Genomic DNA, 22690 nt, shown 5'->3' with positions numbered 1-22690 from the left:
CTTCTGTAATAAATGCCATCAGAATCATCATAGGGATTGCATTGTCTACACAAGTCTTTGGGTGATGTGGACATTTTAATGTTAGTTCTTCTCCTCCATGCACATTGAACCCCTCTCTATTTGTGTCCTCGTCAGTTTCTTTCACCATCTTGTAGTTTTCAGTGTAAAGAACTTTAATTCTTTGATTAAATTTATTCCTGATTATTTTATTGGTTTTGATGCTATTGTAAAATGGCATTGTTTTCTTTATTTCTTTTTCAGAAAATTTGCTATTACACAAATGTACTGATTTTTTGTATATTAATTTTGTGTTCTGCAACTTTCCTGAATTCATTGATTAGATCTAACACTTTTTTGGCAGTGTTTTGGGATTTTTTTATATATAAAATCATGTCACTTGAGAAGAGACCATTTTACTTCTTCCTTTCTAGTGCTAATGCTTATCTTCTTAAAATTTTTTAAAAATTATTTATTTGTATGTATGTGTGTGTGTATATATGTATGTATGCATGTATGTATGTATTTTGCCTGATTATTCTAGCTCAGGCTTCCAGTATTTTGATATAGTAGTATATAGATGTTGAATAGGAGTAATGAGAGTGGGCACCATGGTCTTGTTCCTAATTTTAGAAGAAAAGCTTTCAGTTTTTCACCATCAAGTGTGATGTTCACTGTGGGCTTGTTGAAAAAGGCCTTTATCATGTTGAGATACTGTCCTTTGTACCTAATTTGTTAAGAATTTTTATCATGAAAGGATGTTGAGTTTTGTCAAATGCTTCTGCATCTATTGAGGTGATCATATGATTTTTCTTTCATTCTATGAATGTATCACATGTATTGATTTGCATATGCTGAAACATCTTGCATCCCAAGGATAAATTTTACTTGATCACGGCAAATGATCTTTTTATTGCACCACTGAATTTGGTTTTCTACTATTTTATGGAGAATTTTTGCATCTATATTTATCAGGGATAGGTCTTGTATTTTTCTTATTGTGTCTTTTTCTGGCTTTTTATCAGGGTAATATTGGCCTTGTAAAATGAGTTTGGGTGTGTTCCTTTCTCTTCGGTGTTTTGGAAGCATTAAAAATTCGTGTTAATTCTTCTGTAAATGTTTGATAAAATTCACCTGTGAAGCCATATGGTTCTGGGGTTTTCTTTGTTGGGAGATTTTTTGGTACTGATTTGGTATCCTTACTACTAATTGGTCTTGTTAGGTTTTCTATTTCTTAATGATTGAGACTTAGTAGGCTGTATGTTTCTAAAGTTTTTTTCATTTCTTCTAGATTGTCCAGTTTGTAGTGTTCATAGTATTTTCTTTGGATCTTTTAAATTTCTGTGTTATCAGTTGTAATGTCTACTCTTTCACTTATAATTTTGCTTATTTGGATCCTCGCTCCTTTTTCCTTGGTGTGTCTAGGTAAAGTTTTTCTCTTTTGTTTCTCTTTTTAAAGAACCAGCACTATTTTTTTTTCATCTTTCCTATTGCTTTCCTTCCTTCTTTTTCATATATTTCTGTTCTAATCTTTACTGTTGCCTTCCCTCAGTTAAGATTAGTTTGCTCTTCTTTGAGGCACAGAGTTAAGTTTACTTGATATCTTTTTTGTTGCTTATGTAGTTATTTATTGCTATGACCTTTCCTCTTACTACTGCTTTGGTTAGATCCCATAAGTTTTGATATGTTGTGTTTTCATTTGCATTTGTCTAAAGATACTTATTAATTTCTCCTTTAATTTATTCCTTGATCCATTGGTTGTTCAAGAGAGCATTGTTTGACTTCCATGTATTAGGGAGTTTTATAGTTTTCCTCATTATTGATTTTTTTAGTTTCATAGCAGGTTCAGAGAAGATATTGGTAGGATTTCAGTCTTCTGGAATTTGCTAAGAACTTGGTTAGTGACCTAACATATGGTCTATCCTAGAAAATGTTTCATGTGTGCTTGAAGCACTTGTTGGGTATGTTATTCTGTACATGTCTGTTAGGTCCATTTGTTCTATAATATTGCTCAAAACTGTTGTTTCCTTTTTGATTTTCTGTCTAGATAGCCAGTCTGTTGTTGAGAGTGTTTTACAAAGACCCCAATGATTATTTATTGAGGTTTATTGCAATTAGGTTTTGCTTTATATATTTAAGTGGACCAAAGTTGGGAGAATAAATATTCAAAATTGCTGTATTTTCTTGAAGGATTGACCCCCTTTATCATTATTTAATGGCCATTTTTGTATCTTCTTTCCATTACTTGTTTAAAGTCTGTTTTGTCTGATATAAATATAGGTGTCCTTGTTTTGGGTTTTTGTTTTTATTAACATGTGCTTGAATATCTTTTTCCATTCTTTTACTCTCAGTCTACATGTATCTTTAAGACTAAAGTCAGTCTCTTGTAGGCAACATATCACTAGATCTTGCTGTTTTTCTTAATATATTCAGCTATTCTCTATCTTTGATTAGAGAAATTAATCCATTTATTTTACAGTAATTACTAATACTTAATATTTCCACTTTGTTCATTGTTTTCTTGCTATTTTGTAAATCCATTTTTCCTTGTTTCCTATGCTTTTATATATTTTTATGTTCATATTTTATATGCATATTTTATGCATATATTACATATATGTATTCAAAGGTATTGATGTATTTAAATATATTGATGTGTTTCAGAATCAGTATGCCTTGACTTCTGTATCATGTTCTTCTGTGTCATTACTACAGGTTTTTCCCTTATGGTTACCATGAGACATACACAAAATATCTTAAAATTATAACACCCTATTTAATTTATTTTTTTAAGTAATATCTTACCCCCTCATGGGGCTCAAACTCACGATCTTGAGATCAAGAGTTATATACTCCACCAACTGAGCCAGCCAGGCTCCCCTGTAACACCCTATTTTAAACAAATAACAACTCCCAAAACATTTCTAAATTTTACCCTTTTTCTCCCACTCACATTTTAGATTTTTGATGTTAAAATTTGCATATTTTTATACTTTGTATCCCATAACAGATAATTGCTGTTGTGGCTATTTTTACTATGCTTATTTTTTTTAACTTTTAAATTAAAGTTGTAAATGAAGTACACACCACCATTACCATATTGCAGACTCTAATTTTGGCAATATATTTACCATTACCAGTGAATTTCATATATCCTCTTGTGTTCTTATGATGTTAAATAGTGTCCATTAACTTCCATTCAAATAACTCCTTTTAGCTTCTTATAAAACAGGTCTAATGGTAATAAACTCCCTCAGCTTTTGTTTGTGAAAATCTCTCTCCATTTCTGAAGGACAGTTTTGCTGGCTATACAATTCTTGGCTATGAGTTTTTCTTTTTTCTTTTTTTTTTTTAACGATTTTATTAATTTATTTGACAGACAGAAATCACAAGTAGGCAGAGAGGCAGGCAGAGAGAGAAAGCCCAATGCGGGGCTCAATTCCAGGGCCCTGGGATCATGACCTGAGCTGAAGGCAGAGGCTTTAACCCACTGAGCCACTCAGGTGCCCCTCTTTTTATTTTATTTTATTTTATTTTATTTTGTTTTTTTGTTTTTCAGTGTTCCAAGATTCATTGTTTATGCACCACACCCAGTGCTCCATGCAATAGGTACCCTCCTTAATACCCACCACCAGGCTCACCCAACACCCCACCCACCTCCCGCTCAAAACCCTCAGTTTGTTTCTCAGAGTCCACAGTCTCTTGTGGTTTGTCTCCCCCTCCAATTTCCAACTTACTTCCCCTTTCCTTCTCCCCATGTACTCCATGTTATTCCTTATGCTCCACAAGTAAGTAAAACTATATAATTGACTCTCTCTGCTTGACTTATTTACTCAGCATAATCTCCTCCAGTCCCATCCATGTTGATACAAAAGTTGGGTATTCTTCCTTTCTGGTGGAGACATAATACTCCATCATATATATGGACCATTTCTTCATCATCCATTCATCTGTTGAAGGGCATCTTGACTCTTTCCACAGTGTGGCAACTCTGACCATTGCTGCTATAAACATTGGTATACAGATGGCCCTTCTTTTCACTATGTCTGTATCTTTGGGATAAATACCCAGTAGTGCAATTGCAGGGTCATAGTGTAGCTTTATTTAAAATTTCTTAAGGAATCTCCACACTGTTTTCCAAAGTGGCTGCACCAACTTGCATTCCCACCAATAGTGTAAGAGGGTTCCCCTTTCTCCACATCCTCTCCAACACTTGTTGTTTACTGTCTTATTAATTTTGGCCATTCTAACTGGTGTAAGGTGGTATCTCAATGTGGTTTTGATTTGAATCTCCCTGATGGCAAATGATGATGAATATTTTTTCATGTGTCTGTTAGCCATTTGTATGTCTTCTTTGGAGAAGCGTCTGTTCATGTCTTCTGCCCATTTTTTGACATGATTATCTGTTTTTTGAGTGTTGAGTTTGAGGAGTTGTTTACAGATCTTGGATGTCAGTCCTTTGTAGTGTCATTTGCGAATATCTTCTTCCATTCTGTGGGTTGCCTCTTTGTTTTGTTGACTGTTTCCTTTGCTGTGCAGAAGCTTTTGATCTTGACAAATTCCCAAAAGTTCATTTTCGCTTTTGTTTCTTTTGCCTTTAGAGACATGTCTTGAAAGAAGTTGCTCTGGATGATGTCAAAGAGCTTACCGCCTATGTTCTCCTCTAGGATTTTGATAGATTCCTGCCTCACGTTGAGGTCTTTTATCCATTTTGAGTTTATCTTTGTGTATGGTGTAAGAGAATGGTCAAGTATCATTCTTCTACACATAGCTGTCCAATTTCCCCAGTACCACTTATTGAAGAGACTTTTTTTCCACTGGATATTTTTTTCTGCTTTGTCAAAGATTATTTGACCATAGAGTTATGGTTCCATATATGGGCTCTCTAATCTGTTCCATTGGTCTATAAGTCTGTTTTTGTGCCAGTACCATGCTGTCTTGGTGATCACAGCTTTGTGGTAAAGCTTGAAATCAGGCAACATGATGCCCCAGTTTTGTTTTTCTTTTTCAATATTTCCTTAGCAATTTGGGATCTCTTCTGGTTCCATACAAATTTTAGCATTGTTTGTTCTAGCACTTTGAAAAATGCTGGTGGAATTTTGATCCGGATGGCATTGAAAGTGTAGATTGATCTAGGCAGTATAGACATTTTAACACTGTTTATTCTTCCAGTCCATGAACGTGGAATGCTTTTCCATCTTTTTGTGTCTTCAGTTTCTTTCATGAGTGTTCTGTAGTTTCTCAAGTACAGATCCTTTACCTCTTAGGTTAAGTTTATTCCCAGGTATCTTATCGTTCTTAGTAAATGGAATCAATTCTCTGACTTCCCTTTCTATTTGTTATTGTATAAGAAAGCAACTGATTTCTGTACATTGATTTTGTATCCTACCATAATCCTGAATTGCTGAGTTCTAGTAGTTTGCGGGTGGAGTCTCTTGGGTTTTCCATATAAAGTATCATGTCATTTGCAAAGAGAGAGATTTTGACTTCTTCAATGCCAATTTGAATACATTTTATTTCTTTTTGTTGTCTGATTGCTATTGCTAGGACTTCTAGTACTATGTCGAACAACTGTGATGAGAGTGGGCATCCTTGACTTGTTCCTGATCTTAAAGGAAAGGCTGTCAGCTTTTCCCCATTGAGAATGATACTCACTGTGGGTTTTTCATAGATTTTATGAAGTTGAGGAATGTTCCCTCTATCCCTATACTTTGAAGCATTTTAGTCAGGAACAGATGGTATATCTTGTCAAATGCTTTTTTCTGCCCCTCCTCCGAGAGATTTTCTCTTAATATTTTGTGTATATCATCTTATTAACTGGGCCTGAGAAGTCCTAAAAATTTTCTGTTGAGAAACCTGCTGATAGTATGATGGGAGTGACCTTACATGAAACTTGTCTCTTCTCTCTTGCTGCTTTCAGAATTCTTTGTCTTCAACTTTTGAAATTGTAATTATAATGTGTGGTGGTATCACCCTATGTTGGTTCATCCTATATGGGGTCTTTTGGGCTTCATGTTTCTGGATGTCCATTTCTCTGCACAGGTTTGGGAAGTTTTTAGCCATTACTGCTTTAAATCTACTTTCTATCCTTTTCTCTTTCTCTTCTGGAATTCCCATAATGTGGATATTGTTGCTTTTGATTGTGTCACATACATTCTCTTGGCTTTCTTCACTGTTTTTCATTCTTTTTTTTTTCCTTTTTGCTCCTGTGACTGGATAATTCCCAATGTCCTATCTGCTAAATCATTGATTCTTTCTTCTGCATGGTCGAGTCTGCTTTAGAAGCTCTCTATTGAATTCTCCAGTTCAGTCATTGTACTTTTTAGCTTTAGGATTTCTGTGAATTTTGCTGATATTTTTTTTTTGATGGCTTCCATTTCTTTATTGAACTCATTTTGCTCATGAATTGTTTTCTTAACTTCATTTAGTTGTGTGTTGTAGTTTATTAAACATCTTTAGGAACAATATTCTAAATTATTTGTCTGATAGTTCATGGATTTCATAGATCCTCATTTCTTTAAGTCAGTTATTAATTATTAATTTCCTTAGGTGGTGTCATGTTTATTTGATTTTTCATGATCCCTGATTCCTTACAATGATCCCTGATTCCTTACATTAGTATGTGTATATTTGAGTAAGCTATTTCCTTTTCCAGACTTTGTCGGTTCACTATGGCAAGCAGTCCTTTACCAGTCTCCTCAGCTCGGGGTTCAGAACATGTCATCTGATAATATACTTGAGCAGGTGGAACTTGCTATCAGGCTCTGTTTTGGGATGAGGCCACAGAGCAGGCTCTGAGGTCATGATGGGTGTTGGGGAGAGCTGCCACTGGCTGATAACACTGGATAGGACTGTTATTGGCTCCCTGATCAAGGAAGGTTGTAGAATGGGCTCCATGATTACCTGAATTCTCTGGTCAGTCTTCCCACATAGTTGGAAGTGGTTATATACTCTGCAATAAGCAGGGCTATGAATTCGCTCCCCTGTTCTGGTGGGGTAGCAAAATAGGCTTCAAGGTCTGCACTTCTCATTATTTGAGGACTGAATCAGGACAGACTTTGCACCGAAAATCCTGGTCAGAGAGGGCTACCAGTTTTGCTCTGCAAATGGGGAAAACCCTGTGTTCTGCTCTTCATTCATGGGCCACTGTAAGCTGGGCTGTAGAGTGGACTATATACCTTCTCATGTGCTCTGGTGCCCCTAGCCAGGTAGGCTGAAAACTGCATTCAGCAGTGGATGGGGCTATGATTTAGTTTCTCTACCCAGGCAGGGCCCCAAATGGGCCTCAAGACTACCAAGGCTCTTGTTTGGGGGGTCAAGTTAGAATGAACTATGCACCAAGTTCCCTGGCCTGACAGGGCACTATCCTAGCTCTTTAGATGGGTGGTCCACTGGCTAGGTTCTCCACTCAGTGCTTCTATAATAGGAATTGCAAAATGGGCCATACAGAATCCTGGGAGGTCTCGTTAAGTTCCCAGGTCAAGTGGCGTTAGAGATTCTTTCCTGCTTTGGATGTAGCAATAAATTACCTTCCCTTCATGGTTGGGGCTGGAGAACAGTCCCCAGATCTGACAAGGTTCTTTGGGAAATCACACAGACCTACATGCTAAGCTCCCTGGACAGATAGGGTCACCATCTTGACTCTGTGGATGCAGAGCCACTAGTTGGATTTTCTGTTCAAATATCACAGTAATCAGGGCTGTGGAGTGAACTGCTGAGATTCCCAGGAGCTCTGATTAGGTGTCTGGTTAGCACAGTTGGAGGCTGTATTCAGCACTGGGCATGGCTATAGGTTAGCTTCCCCGTCCCAGAGGGGTAAGGGGTTTGGGAGCACAGACCCTCAAGGCTGACAACACTCTTGTTTGGAGAGCTAATCAGGCAGACTTGCTCTGATTGTTCAGCTAGAGCTCTGATTGCTCTGGTTGTGCACCCACCTCTGTCTAGACTGGCTCACCAGCTTGCCTCTGAAGACAGGCAGAAATATTGGCTGGGTGTGCTGTAGTGCTACTGGGCCAGACTAGTACAAGGCTTCCCTGTCAGGCAGGCCCCAAAGTTACCCTCAGCAGTGAACAAAGCTATGAATTAGCTCCCCTTCCAGACAGAGCAGGAAAGAGAACTCCGTATAACTTCCCAGGTGTTCTGGAAGGCTATCTGGCTGTGTGGCTGGTTGCTGTACTCACCAGTGGATGGAACAATGAATTAATTCCTTTGCCTGGGTAGAAAAGAGAACTGTCTCCAAGCCTGTCAAGGTTCTTTGTGGTCTTGACTTAAGTCAACCCACACCTCAAGTACCCTGGCTAATGGTGCCACCAACTTTGTTCTGCCTTTCAAACTCCACTCAAGTGTTCCTGGGCTATGTGGCTTTAAGGTGTTCCAGCCTGACTTCCTGGTTAGGTAGGGCCAGGAGCTATTCTTGGTAGTGGGCAGGACTCAGCTCACTGCCTGTGTGAGGAGACTCACCAGGCTTTAGAGCTGTGAAACCTTTTTATTTGAAGTCCTGAATCAGGCAGACCTGTGCTCTTGTTCCCTGATCATCTTGTGCCACCATCTTGGCTCTGCAGATGAGCAAAGTTGTTTGGGACTACTACTTAGATGCTGCAGGTAGAAACTCAGTGTGCCAGAATCCCAGTGCTGATTGTTTGCAAGCCTCTCCTACCTTCTCCATCATAATCAGATTTCCAGTCAAGATTTACAGATTCCCTCCTGATCCTCATCAGGTAAGACAGAAGTAGGGCCTCCCAACAAGCAACACTATGCTAGGGGAGCTGGATGTCCATCCAAAGTTTTCTTTTCCCACTGGAGGCTCAGGGGAGATCTCTCTGCATGATGCTACACTGTCCTGGGGGAGGGACAATGTGGTCAAGGTGTAGTTGCTTCTTTTACTCTTCTAATCAATCTGTCTTGGTTTCTGTGGTACAGGGGGTGCTTCAGCCTTACCCCCCTCCCCAGTTCTAGGGTTTTCTCAGTGGTGTCTTGTTCACGGATAGTTGTTAGTTCTTACGAAGGGGAGCAAAGGCAGGAACAAGCTGAGTCACCATCTTGGTGATGCTCCTCCTAGGAAGATCTAGAAGTAAGTCCTGGCACATGGTAAGGTCTACTGAGTGTTTGCTGGGCTACTGTTACCATTTTCACCACCAGCACTATCATCATCAGAGCTGGTAAGCCACTTGCCCCAGGCCACAGAGCTAACAAGTGGCTCACTCACTAAGGGTTCACAGGTATTGAGGGGGCTCTTCCGGTAGCTGAATTGGTGACTACAAAGACCTCCAACTTCAGGGCTTCTCTCCAGACTATAACAAAGCACCTTCCTGCCTGAGACAGGAATTCAGATGCTTGATTGGTATATATGTACATGTGCTCATCTCAGCCACCTAAATGGGATATGCCTAAATTATTCTTAGGCGATGCAGGCTGAAATATGTAGGAGTAAAATGTTGTGAGAGCCACAAATTGCTTTCAGGGGATTCAGCAAAAAGTTATATATAGATTCTACCATATATACATATTCTCATAAATATATTCTCATAAATATGCATATACATATAGACCAACTGAAGGATAAAATATAGACATAGAGGATATATCCGTACACATGTAGATAAAGAAAACAAGACAAAATAACTGTTGTAGGTAGGGTGTCCCTTGTACTATTCCTTCAACATTTTTTGTATATTTGAAAAGAAGTAATGAACATTGGAGAAACATACACATATTTTCACCCATTTTTAGGTGATAGTTTGGGGGCCTTTCATTAGAGCCCACTGCATTGTAAGATCTGTATTTAGAATTTATAAAAGCTATAATGTACTAGGTAAAATAAAAAACAAGATACAGTGCTTCTTTACTCTTGAACTGGGTATCTAAAGCAGCATTTTAATGTGCATTAATACCATCCTCTTGTCCAACCTCAAATCTAGCTGAGCTCATGGGGCTCAGTAATGCATAGTAGGTACTTGCAGTTTGCTTCTGGCAGGACTTGGCAACTTAACTGGAAAGAGGGTAATGAGGCCTATTATGGGCAACATAGATTAATGATTTACAACCGTACAGTTATAGCCATTGTAAAAATGTCTGTGAGGAATGGAAGCACCACTACTCTTACACAGACCTAGAAGTTTTTGGTCTGTATTCTAATGAAACTTAGCATGTCTGAGGACAAATACTGCTTGACTAAAGTTTCAGTTAAAAATTCTTAGGCTTTGAAGGTTTAATAATGTTTTGATAAATAGAATCAGCCTTGTTTTATACGTTTTAAAAAGCATGAATCCATTTCTCCCCTCAAAGTACCTCCTAACATCCAAAACCCTCAGTTTGTTTCTCACAAAAATTAACCTTAAACAGAGCAATGATAAAATGTCTAAAATATATTTTAAAAATTTTGTGTGCATGTCTTGGCTATTGTAAATAATGCTGCAAAGAACATGGGAGTGCAGATATTTATTTGAGTTAGTATTTTTGTTTCCTTCAGATAAATTACCCAGAAGGAATTGCTGGATGGTTAGGTAGTTCTATTTTCAACTTTTTGAGGAACCTTCATACTGTTTACTGTAGATGCTGTACCAACCTACATTCCCACCAACAGTATACAAGGGTTTCCTCTTCTCCATGTCCTCTCTTACTAACACTTGTTATTTCTTGTCTTTTTGAAAAGAGCCATTCTGACTGGTGTAAGGTGACAGTTCATTGTGGTTTTGATTTGCATTTCCCTGATGATAAATGATGTTGAGCATATTATGTCTATTGGCACACCTATATGTCTTTGGGGAAAAAAATGTCTATTTAGATCTCTGCTTACTTTTATTATTTTTTTAAAGACTATTTGAGAGAGAGAGAGAGATCATGAGAGGGGAGAGGGTCAAAGGGAGAAGCAGAAGCAGACATCCTGCTGAGCGGGGAGTCTGATTCCTGGGACTCCAGGATCATGACCTGAGCTTAAGGCAGGTTTTTTTGCTATTGAGTTGTAAAGTTTTTTTTATATATTTTAGACATTTTATCAGATAAATTGGTTTACAAATATTTTCTCCCATGCAGTAGGTATGCCTTTATTATGTTGATGGTTTCCTTCGTGTGCAGAGCTTTTTAGTTTGATTTAGTCCTACTTGTTTATTTTTGTCCTTGTCACTTTTGTATTTGGTGTCAAAACCAAAAAGTCATCACAAAGACTGATGTCAAGAGCTTACCACTGGTGTTTTCTTCTAAGAGTTCTAAGTTTCAGGTCTTACATTCAAGTCTTTAATCGATTTGGGGTTAATTTTTATGTATGCCTGTTTATTGTAGGTTTTGTTGCCTGCACTTCTGGTGACTACCCAAGAAATTATCACTAAGACAATGTCAAAGATCTTTTTCCCTGCATTTTCTTCTAGGAGTTTTATGATTTCAAACCTTAACATCTAAATCTTTGCTCTGTTTATGGTTAATTTTTGTGAGTAGTATAAGATAGTGGGCCAGTTTCATTCTTTTGCATGTAGCTGTCCTCTTTTTGTTTGTTTGTTTGTTTGTTAGCTTAGATGGTTGTCACAGGTTTTGGGGGGGTTTGGGGGTAATTTTATTTTATTGTTTCAGTGTTCCAAGATTCATTGTTTATGCACCACACCCAGTGCTCCATGCAATAGGTGCACTCCTTAGTACCCACCACCAGACTCACCCAGCCCCCCACCACACCCCTCCAAAACCCTCAGTTTGTTTCTCAGAGTCCACAGTCTCTCATGGTTCATCTCCACCTCTGATCTCCTCCAACTCACTTCTCCTCTCCAATGCCCAATGTCCTCCGTGTTATTCCTTATGCTCCACAAGTAAGTGAAACCGTATGATATTTGACTCTTTCTGCTTGACTTATTTCACTCAGCATATTCTCCTCCAGTCCCGTCCATGTTGATACAAAGGTTGGGTATTCATCCTTTCTGATCGAGGCATAATATTCCATTGTATATATGGACCATATCCATTCATCCATTGAAGGGCGTCTTGGCTCTCTCCTCAGTTTGGCGACTCTGGCCATTGTTGCTATGAACACTGGCATACAGATGACCCTTCTTTTCACTACATCAGTATCTTTGGGGGAAATACCCAGTTGTCCAATTACAGGATCATAAGGTAGCTCTATTTTTAATTTCTTAAGGAATCTCCACACTGTTTTCCAAAGTGGCTGCACCAACTTTCATTCCCACCACACGCAGTAAACAACAAGTGTTGGAGATGATGTGGAGAAAGGGGAAACCTCAACATCATTTATTAAAGAGGCTATCTTCCCACTTTTTTTGTCCCTTTGTCATAAATTAATTGACTATATATTCATGTGTTTATTTCCAGGCTTTCTATTCTGTTTCAGTAGACCCATGTGTCTGTTTTTATGCCAATACCACTACTATACTTACTATAGCTTTGTAATATAGTTTGAAATCAGAAAATGTGGTGCCTCCAGCTTTATTCTTCTTTCTCATTCTCTCTTACTCTTATTTCTTCTTTAGTCTCCCCTTTTGGGGGGTCTTTTGTATTTCCATACAAATTTTAGGACCATTTATTCTATTTCTGTGAAAAATACCTTTGGAATTTTGAGAGGGATTGCATTGGGTCTGTAGATAACCTTGGATAGTATGGTATTAGTAGAATTAGATACAATTAGATAGAATTAGTATTTAACAATATTAATTCTTCCAATCCATTAGCATGGAATACTTTTTCTATTTATTTATGTGATCTTTAATTTCTTCCATCAGTGTCTCATAATTTTCAGTGTTTGTCATCTTCTTGCTTTAATTTAATCTTATTTTATTTTTTGATGCAATTGTAAATGGGATTTTTAAAATTTCTCTTTCTGATAGCTATTTGTGTATATAAATGCAACAAAGTTTTATCTGTTCATTTTGTATCTTGCAGCTTTACTGAATTTAGTTATTCTGTTTTTGGTGAAGTCTTCAGGGTTTTCTATATATAATATTATGTCACCTACAAATAGGGAACAGTTTTACTTCTTCCTTTTTATTTGGATGCTTTTTATCTTTTTCTTATCTAATGACTCTGACTAGGATTTCCAATACTATGTTGAATTAAAGTAGTGAGAGAGGCCATTCTTGTCTTGTTCCTGATCTTAGTGGAAAAGCTTTCAGTTTTTCACCATTAAGATGTTAGCTGTTGCCTTGTCACATATGGCCTCTGTTATGTTGAGGTACATTCCCTCAATACCTAGTATGTTGAGAGTTTTTATCCTCATTTTGTTGACATGGTGTGTTGCATTGATTAATGTTTACCCATTATAATCCTAGAATAAATCCCACTTGAACACAGTGTATGATCTTTTTAATATCTTATGAATTCAGTTTGCTAATATATTGTTGAGCATTTTTATATCTGTGTTCATCAGAGGTATTAGCCTGTAATTTCTTTTTCTTGTGGCACCCTTGTCTGGTTCTGGTATCAGAGCAATGCTGAACTCATAAAATGTTTGGAAGTGTTCCCTCCTCTTCTATTTTTTGGAAGAGTTTGAGAAGGAATTGGCATAAATAAATGTTTGGTAGATTTCACCAGTGACACCATCTGGTCCTGGACTTTTTGTTGATTGGAAGGTTTTAATTACTGCCTCAATCTCTTTCCTAGTAATTTATCTGTTCAAAATTTCTGTTTCCTCATGATTTAGCCTTAGTAGGTTGTAGGTTTCTAGGGAATTTATCTGTTTTTTCTAGGCTGTATGCTTTATTGCCATATCATTTGATCTTTTTTATTTTATGGTATCAGTTTTAACATTGCTTTCATTTCTGATTTTATTTGAGTCCTCTTTTTTTATTGGTGGGTCTCTCTAAGGTTGTCAATTTTGTTTCTCTCTCAGAAAACCACCTCTTAATTGTTGTATTGCTGTACTGTACACTCCAAAGTAATATAACATTGTATATTAACTACATTGGAATTAATATTTTAAAAATAACACCTCTTAGTTTCATAGATCTTCTTAATTGCCTTTTTAGTCTCTATTTCATGTATTTCAGCTCTGATCTGTGTTACTTTCTTCCTCTACTGACTTTGGGTTTTGTTTGTTGTTTTCCTACTTCGCTGAGGTGTAAAGTGAGGCTATTTATTTGAGATCTTTCTTGTCTCTTGATATAGGCATTTATTGTTATGAACTTCTCTCTTAGAACAGCTTTTGCTACATCCCATAAATTTCATACATTGTATTTACATTTTCACTTTTCTCCAGGTAATTTTTTAATTCTCTTTTGATTTCTTACTTGACCCTTTGGTTGTTCAATACCATGTTGTTTAATATCCACATATGTGTGAATTTTCCAATTTTCTTCTTGTAATTGATTTTTAGTTTCATATCATCATGGTCAGAGATAGTTAATATGATTTCAGACTTCTTAAATTTATTAAGACTTGTGGCTTCACATATGACCTATCCTGGAGAATCTTCCATGTGTACTTGACAATATATGTATATGACTTTGAAAATTCAAAATGTATGTTTGTATGTCATTTTAGTCTGATCCCAATGTATTGCTTATCTGTAATATTTGTTGTCAGAAACTGCAAGTAGATTTTTCTCCCTTGGATCTCAAAATAGAAGAATATCTTCCTAAAAAAGAGAAGTAAAGAGGGCACCTGGGTGGCTCAGTGGATTAAGCCTCTGCCTTCACCTCAGGTCATGATCCCGGGGTCCTGGGATCGATTCCCGCATTGGGCTCTCTGCTCAGCAAGAAGCCTGCTTCCTCCTCTCTCTCTCTCTGCCTGCCTCTCTGCCTAATTATGATCTCTGTCAAGTAAATAAATGAAATCTTAAAAAAAGAAAAAAGAGAGAGAAGTAAAGAAAATATCTAATACTGCAAGGCTCAAATCACAGGTAAATCATTAGGTTATTGACTACCTGTTCACTCTGTAGAAATATCCAGGAAATTAGATTTTGTGGTGTGTCACCTAACCTTAATATAAACAAAGATTTTTTTTTTTTTTAGTGTTCTCCCTTTCAATTCAAAAGACATTCAAACAACGTAAATGAGAAATGTAATTTATTTAAAAAAAAAAAAAGCCTAATGTTGAACCATCTAAGTAATGATTAGAAGTATAAGGTGTTAAGATGTCCTCCTATTACTGTTTGGCACTGGTCCTCTCCACATCGTGGCCAAGTATGGTATTCCCTTCCTAGTACTCCATTGTTGAGAGAGCCTCCTCCCCCATTCACATAGGCACATCCAAAACATGATATTAGGATAACCAAATCCTGCCTCCTCCCTGTAGTTGATGTATTTACACTACTTGTGCAGTGATGTCATTTTGGTATGGGGAATTAGTACTGGTTGGGAAAGAAAAGTTAGTCTTCCCCCAGGTGGCTGAAGCTCTAACATGTAAAGCTTGGGAGCGGCTAGCAGGTGTTTTCCTCCCTGTTTTCCAGGGAGAAAGCCACACTGCCATGAGAGAAAAGAATGGTACTGACCCACGAGAAAAGGCTAGAGAAGAGAAGAAAATGGTCCTTACTCTGGGTGAATCCTAAGCTCCACTAATTCCTGTGACTCACTGCACTTCTGCAGCTGTGTCTCCACTTTGCTTAGATTTTTCTTTATTAAAAAGTAAGAGATGAGTTTCTGTCCTTGACAACTGAAAAAGTAATACCTTCAGTCTTATAGGAAAAAATTCAATTTTGATGACCCTCTTTTGAAAGGGTTGTAGAAAGGATCAATGAAAACTATTATAAAGAAATAGTAAACAGATCATGGAGGAAGCTTCCAGAGCTTGGTCATTGTTAAGTAAAGAAACAATTTTATAACCTTCTCCAATGTTATAAAAAGAAGGTCTTTAATGTTCTTTTCACCAGAATAAATGGGGTAAAGTCAAAACTAATATTTTTTTCTATTAGACATAACTTCAGACTCCCAGCTACGCTGTTTTTATGACCACCCTAGACTGTGTGTCTTTGTTGAAAAGCAAATCCAGTTGCTCAGTCCAGTGTTTTGCTTCCTTTCCCTTAGGTCAGGTGTTCACTCTTGGCTCTGTCACCCACCAAGGCAGTGGTAGGAGAATCATGACCTCGGGAGGAGGCAGACTCTAGAAGCCTGCAGGTCCACAGATAGCCACAAGAAGGTGCCATGTTTTAGGGCCCTGGAAGTCAGCACCTCACATTGCTTTCCATGACCCCCTTAAGTTTTTATGATGTTGATAGTTGAGTTATAAACAGCTTAACACCTTTCTTTTCTGATCCTACTTCCCTCTTCAGTTCCCAGCTGCTTTGGGGTCATCCTTTTAACACCAGCTTCATGTGGGACATTTCAACTAGCTGGGACTTCCAGGCTCAACTGGCCCTTCTACTTCATGAACCCAAGAACATTTGGTTATCAGAGGACTGTAGAGGCAGCAAAGCCTTGAAAAATGTAGAATCCAGTGGGATAACATGTAAATATCCTCAGAGAAACAAAGACACACAGACCAAATGAAGCAGTAATAGAAGTTAGCCAGAGTCTGAGAGAAGGTTGCAGAAGTCTATTAATGGAGAGGATTTGCATAATGATTTGACTCAGCTGGGGAGATGGGCCCTTTAAGTCCTGGAATCCCAGCTATTGCAACGATAAAAGAGGGTCTGACTTGTCTCTCCTTTGGGACACCTCCTGACCAAGTAGCTATCCATGGTAACCTTAGTTCGCTAGAAAAGCAACCCCAAATTATTTGGAATAATATAGTTATCCCTTAAGAGGCTATTTATGTTTGGGGCACCGGGATGGCTCAGTAGGTTAAAGCCTCTGCCTTCAGCTCAGGTCATGATCCCAGGGTCCTGGAATCGAGCCCCCTATTAGGATCTCTGCTCAGCAGGGAGCCTGCTTCCTTCTCTCTCTCTGCCTGCCTCTCTGACTACTTGTGATCTCTGTCTGTCAAATAAATAAAATCTTTATTTTTTAAAAAAGCTATTTATGTTTTAATCCCAGAAAAAAGAGAATTATGTACATAAATAATAAACAAAACATATAATATTGAAATTTCTGTTTTAGGTTCAGAAATAATTTGTTCATGTTTGATATTTCAAGAATTAGTTGTGTTTTAGAGAATTTGGTCTCTTAGAATAAGAGATCAACTTTGTGATTCCAATTTAAAATGCAGCTGAGAGGGGCAACTGAGTGGCTCATTGGTTAAGCTTCTGAGTCTTAATTTCAGCTCACGTCATGACCTCAGGGTCTTGAGATCAAGCCCAGCGTCTGGCTCCATGTTCAGCAGAGTCTGCTGAACATCCTGTTGGGATTCCCTCTCTCCTTTCCTCTCTACCCTGCCCCCTCCCATGCACATATGCCCATGTGCAATTTCTCTAAAATAAATCAGTCTTTAAAAAATAAAATAAAATGTAGTTTAGAATGGATTTTTATTTGGCATTTTAAGTTTTGAGGAATATAGGGTGAAGTTTTAGTAAATTCATAAAATCGAAACATTTAAGAGGATTTAATGTTCACTGTGTTTAATTGATCAGATTTATAAGAATTTTTAAAGCATTTTAAAGGTTTTGTTAATCAAATCAGCAGTCACTGAACAACTTAGAAAATCATTACATTAAAGGTATAAATGCAGTTTATGATGTTAAAGGAAATTAGTTAAGCTACAAGAGCTCTTTTAAAAATAAGTGTTAATTGTTAAAATTTGATAGATTAGAATAAGATTTGGGAGTTGAACTCAAATCAGTAAATATAAGAAATTGGGTTTAAAATTAGTGATTTTAATTGGATATTAATTTTTCAAAACTAGTTTTGGTTATTTTTCTATACACAAAAGAAGATAAGACCTACATTGAAATTTTAGAATTTTAAGGGAATAACTACTGGAAAATTAGTTTAATCCCAGTGAGAATGAGTCCATGTACAGCTGGGGTTGGTACCCAAGACTGTAGAAAGTCCAAGGACCCAGCTACTGAATGGGGTGGGTTTAGGACCAATGAGAGAGTTCTGGGGACCCACTCCCACTTGTGGCATTCTGGGACAGGTTCTGTTTACTTAGAGCTCCCCAAGATCTCACAGAAATTGGGACCATCCCCTTGATGATCCTTTGCAACTCCAGGGTGGGCCCAACCTGGAGCAATGACCCTGGCCCCATATGTCCTCTAGCCCAGATATTTCAGCAGATTAAAGTGGCTGGTACTTCTTCTGGCAAATAGCCTGTAACTGAATACATGCCAGGTTGTTGCCATATCTGAAAACACAAGCCTGAAATGACTCATCATTTACAACATATGAAGACACTTATATCCCATCTCATCTTCAGTAAAAATGGTTATTTAATTGATGTATTTGTTGCATAGCTATCAAGTTGTTCCATCTTTAGGTCCTTCTGTTTCTGCATCTGTGTCTTGAACAGTAAGCTCTCCAAAGACAGGATTTTTTTTAAGTTAATATTTTTACTTTTCATCACCCAGGAAAGCCCACGCACCATTCTAGCCAGGAGAGTACCTAAGGACATAATGAGTACTGCTGCTTTTCAAATAATAGTGAGTACTTGACATATTACTAACCCATGAAACTTTTAGGTACTGTCCTAAATTCTGTGTGCTGAGTGGAGGCATTGTTATTCCAAGAGTAATCTCAACAATCAACTTTTTCCCCAGTGAGGTAGATTTATGGAAAAGATTAGGTCCATCTTTGCACTTTAGAATGTACAGTGACAATGACGTCTGTGTGTTCTGGCGAGGGCTCGATGGAGCTTTTGTTCAGCCTTGGTCTTTGTTTTGTGAGGCGGTTAGCTGATCTCTTCTGATGTTGGCAGCCTTGTGTTTCTGGCATAAGCATTACGGAGGCATTCAGTAGTTCTGTTTTAAGTGAGTTAACAGATAATACTTCAAGAAGAAACTTACATAAGTCACAGCAATGATAGGAACTGATGAGGATTCAAAGCTAAAAAGCACATTTTGTTATTATCACAGATTTTTAGATTAACAAAGTAAAAAATTATTGAGAGGGGAAGATGGCAGTGGAAAGTTATTCTTTAGGGTTTCCATTATTCATATCATTTTCCAGACAAAAGGTTAATTGAGAGGACACAGTATATTTAGCCAAAATAGTTGTATAAAATGAGGAAAAAGTGAATGCTGTTCTGATTATTAATATGGGAGAGGAATAAAACAAAGAGAAAAGAATATTCCTCTGTGTTAGCTCTGCCTCTCCCACTAGCTTTCTTGGTGCAAATTCTACAAGGCCCAATATTCTGGGTCTTGGTTTCCATGGTTTTTTAGAATCCAGGATTTGAGGGAGCTGGAAGGTTGTAAGCATTTATTTCACAGAAAGTACAAAGGCGAGTTTTGGGGTTTTTTAAAATTCCAGTGTAGTTAACGTACAGTGTTATCTTAGTTTCAGGTTTACAATATAGTGATTCAACAATTCTATACTGTCCTCCGTGCTCACCACAGTAAGTGTACTCTTAACCTCCTTCACCTGTTTTTCCCACCTCCCCTCTGGTACCCATCAGTTTGTTCTCTATAGTTAAGAGTCTGTTGGAGGTTGTCTGTTTTCCTTTGTAAGTTTCCTTCACTATGTTTCTCAAACTCCACCTATGAGTGAAATCATAAGGTGTTTGTTTACTCTGATTGAGTTATTTCTGCTAGCATTATAACCTCTAGATCCATCACTGTTGTTAGAAATGGTAATATTTCATTCTTTGCTATGTCTGAATAGTCTTCCATTATATGCAGATGCCACCTGTTCTGTGTCCACTTATCTCTTGATGGACACTTGGACTGCTCCCATAATATGGCTGTTGTAAATAATACTGTAAGAAACATAGGGTGAATATACCTTTTGAATTAGTATTTTCATATTCTCTAGGTAAATACCCAGAATGTGATTACTGGATCATACAATTGTACTATTTTTAACTTTTTGAGGAAACTCCATATGATTTTCCACTGTGGTGCACCAGTTTGCATTCCTACCAACAGTGCAAGTGGCACCAACACTCGCTGTCTCTTGTGTTATTGATGTTAACCATTCTGACAGGTGTAAGCTGATATCTCGTCTTTCTGATTTGCATATCCCTGATAATCAGTGATCTTGAGCATCTTTTCATGTGTCTGTTGGCCATCTGGATGTCTCCTTTGGAGAAATGTCTGTTCATTTCTTCTGCTCATTTTTAAATTGGATTATGTGGGTTTTTTGGTGTTGAGATGTATAAGTTCTTTATATATTTTGAATACTAACCCTTTATCAGATATATCATTTGCATATATCTTCTCCCATTGAGTAGGTTGTCTTTTTTTTTTAATTTTTTATTTTTTATAAACATATATTTTTATCCCCAGGGGTACAGATCTGTGAATCACCAGGTTTACACACTTCACAGCACTCACCAAAGCACATACCCTCCCCAATGTCCATAATCCCACCCCCTTCTCCCAAACCCCCTCCCCCCAGCAACCCTGAGTTTGTTTTGTGAGATTAAGAGTCACTTATGGTTTATCTCCCTCCCAATCCCATCTTGTTTCATTTATTCTTCTCCTACCCACTTAAGCCCCCATGTTGCATCACCACTTCCTCATATCAGGGAGATCATATGATAGTTGTCTTTCTCTGCTTGACTTATTTCGCTAAGCATGATACGCTCTAGTTCCATCCATGTTGTCGCAAATGGCAAGATTTCATTTCTTTTGATGGCTGCATAGTATTCCATTGTGTATATACACCACATCTTCTTGATCCATTCATCTGTTGATGGACATCTAGGTTCTTTCCATAGTTTGGCTATTGTGGACATTGCTGCTATAAACATTCGGGTGCATGTGCCCCTTTGGATCACTACATTTGTATCTTTAGGGTAAATACCCAATAGTGCAAAAAAACTTACTTTAAATATAATATACAAATAAGTTAAAAGTAAGCCGATGAGAGAAGTTATACCTGTGAACATGAATTAAAAGAAACCTGGAGTAGCTATATTAATATCAGACAGGGTAAACTGCAGAAGAAGAAATACTGCCAGGGATAAAGAGAGACATTACATAACAATAAAAGGATCAATTAAGCAAGGAGCTTGACAACACTAAATGGGGATGCACCTAACATCAGAGCTTCAAAATACATACAAAATACTCCCTGGACAGTTATTACTGACTGACACATGCAAACAGCTCTTCCAAGAATATACTGAATCACTGCCAGATTGAATAATTAAACAGTTCCCTATAAAAAATCATCTTCTCTATCAGTACCTTCTCTATCAGTACCCATCCAACCTCAAGACTCAAGTCATTGCACTCCTAGGCACAAAAACACCCTCTGTATAAAAGTCTTTCTTCATGCTTTATGGACAAAAACTCGATACAGTCAAAGGTATAGAAAGCACGACAAAGACATAAGGAGAGCACATAGGGCAAATACATTCTCAGGTAATTCGGGTGCACGTGCCCCTTTGGATCACTACGTTTCTTTCTTTAGGGTAAATGCCCAATAGTGCAATTGCTGGGTCATAGGGAAGTTCTATTTTCAACATTTTGAGGAACCTCCATGCTGTTTTCTAGAGTGGCTGCATCAGCTTGCATTCCCACCAACAGTGTAGGAGGGCTCCCCTTTCTCCACATCCTCGCCAGCATCTGTCATTTCCTGACTTGTTGATTTTAGCCATTCTGACTGGTGTGAGGTGATATCTCATTGTGGTTTTGATTTGTATTTCCCTGATGCCGAGTGATATGGAGCACTTTTTCATGTGTCTGTTGGCCATCTAGATGTCTTCTTTGCAGAAATGTCTGTTCATGTCCTCTGCCCATTTCTTGATTGAATTATTTGTTCTTTGGGTGTTGAGTTTGCTAAGTTCTTTATAGATTCTGGACACTAGTCCTTTATCTGATATGTCGTTTGCAAATATCTTCTCCCATTCTGTCAGTTGTCTTTTGATTTTGTTAACTGTTTCCTTTGCTGTGCAAAAGCTTTTGATCTTGATGAAATCCCAATAGTTCATTTTTGCCCTTGCTTCCCTTGCCTTTGGTGTTGTTCCTAGGAAGATGTTGCTGTGGCTGAGGTCGAAGAGGTTGCTGCCTGTGTTCTCCTCAAGGATTTTGATGGATTCCTTTCTCACATTGAGGTCCTTCATCCATTTTGAGTCTATTTTCGTGTGTGGTGTAAGGAAATGGTCCAATTTCATTTTTCTGCATGTGGCTGTCCAATTTTCCCAGCACCATTTATTGAAGAGGCTGTATTTTTTCCATTGGACATTCTATCCTGCTTTGTCAAAGATTAGTTGACTGTAGAGTTGAGGGTCTATTTCTGGGCTCCCTATTCTGTTCCATTGATCTATGTGTCTGTTTTTGTGCCAGTACCATGCTGTCTTGATGATGACAGCTTTGTAATAGAGCTTGAAGTCCGGAATTGTGATGCCACCAACGTTGGCTTTCTTTTTCAATATCCCTTTGGCTATTCGAGGTCTTTTCTGGTTCCATATAAATTTTAGAATTATTTGTTCCATTTCTTTGAAAACGATGGATGGTACTTTGATAGGAATTGCATGAAATGTGTAGATTGCTTTAGGTAGCATAGACATTTTCACAATATTTATTCTTCCAATCCAGGAGCATGGAACATTTTTCCATTTCTTTGTGTCTTCCTCAATTTCTTTCATGAGTACTTTATAGTTTTCTGAGTATAGATTCTGTGTCTCTTTGGTTAGGTTTACTCCTAGGTATCTCATGGTTTTGGGTGCAATTGTAAATGGGATTGACTCCTTAATTTCTCTTTTTTCTTGCTGTTGGTGTAGAGAA

The 22690-nt window shown here is 37.7% G+C and overlaps 1 protein-coding gene across 3 annotated transcripts in view; it reads left to right on the top strand.

The window, feature by feature from the left end:
* FAM124A (family with sequence similarity 124 member A) overlaps window positions 1–22690 on the top strand; it is a 112770-nt gene that overhangs the window by 49095 nt on the left and 40985 nt on the right. For 2 of the 3 annotated variants that reach the window (XM_045080572.1, XM_045080571.1), the window contains exon 4: window positions 18368–18439. The exons of the other annotated variant lie outside the window; for it this stretch is intronic. In XM_045080572.1, coding sequence (XP_044936507.1) covers window positions 18368–18439 — 72 coding nt within the window. The remainder of the gene's footprint in view (window positions 1–18367; window positions 18440–22690) is intronic. 3 annotated transcript variants of the gene reach the window in all.

Source organism: Mustela putorius, unplaced genomic scaffold (assembly GCF_011764305.1).
Source record: "Mustela putorius furo isolate JIRA1106 unplaced genomic scaffold, ASM1176430v1.1 tig00000461_pilon_pilon_pilon, whole genome shotgun sequence".
NCBI classification, from domain to species: Eukaryota; Metazoa; Chordata; class Mammalia; order Carnivora; family Mustelidae; genus Mustela; species Mustela putorius.
This window is presented reverse-complemented; position numbering and strand designations above follow the sequence as displayed.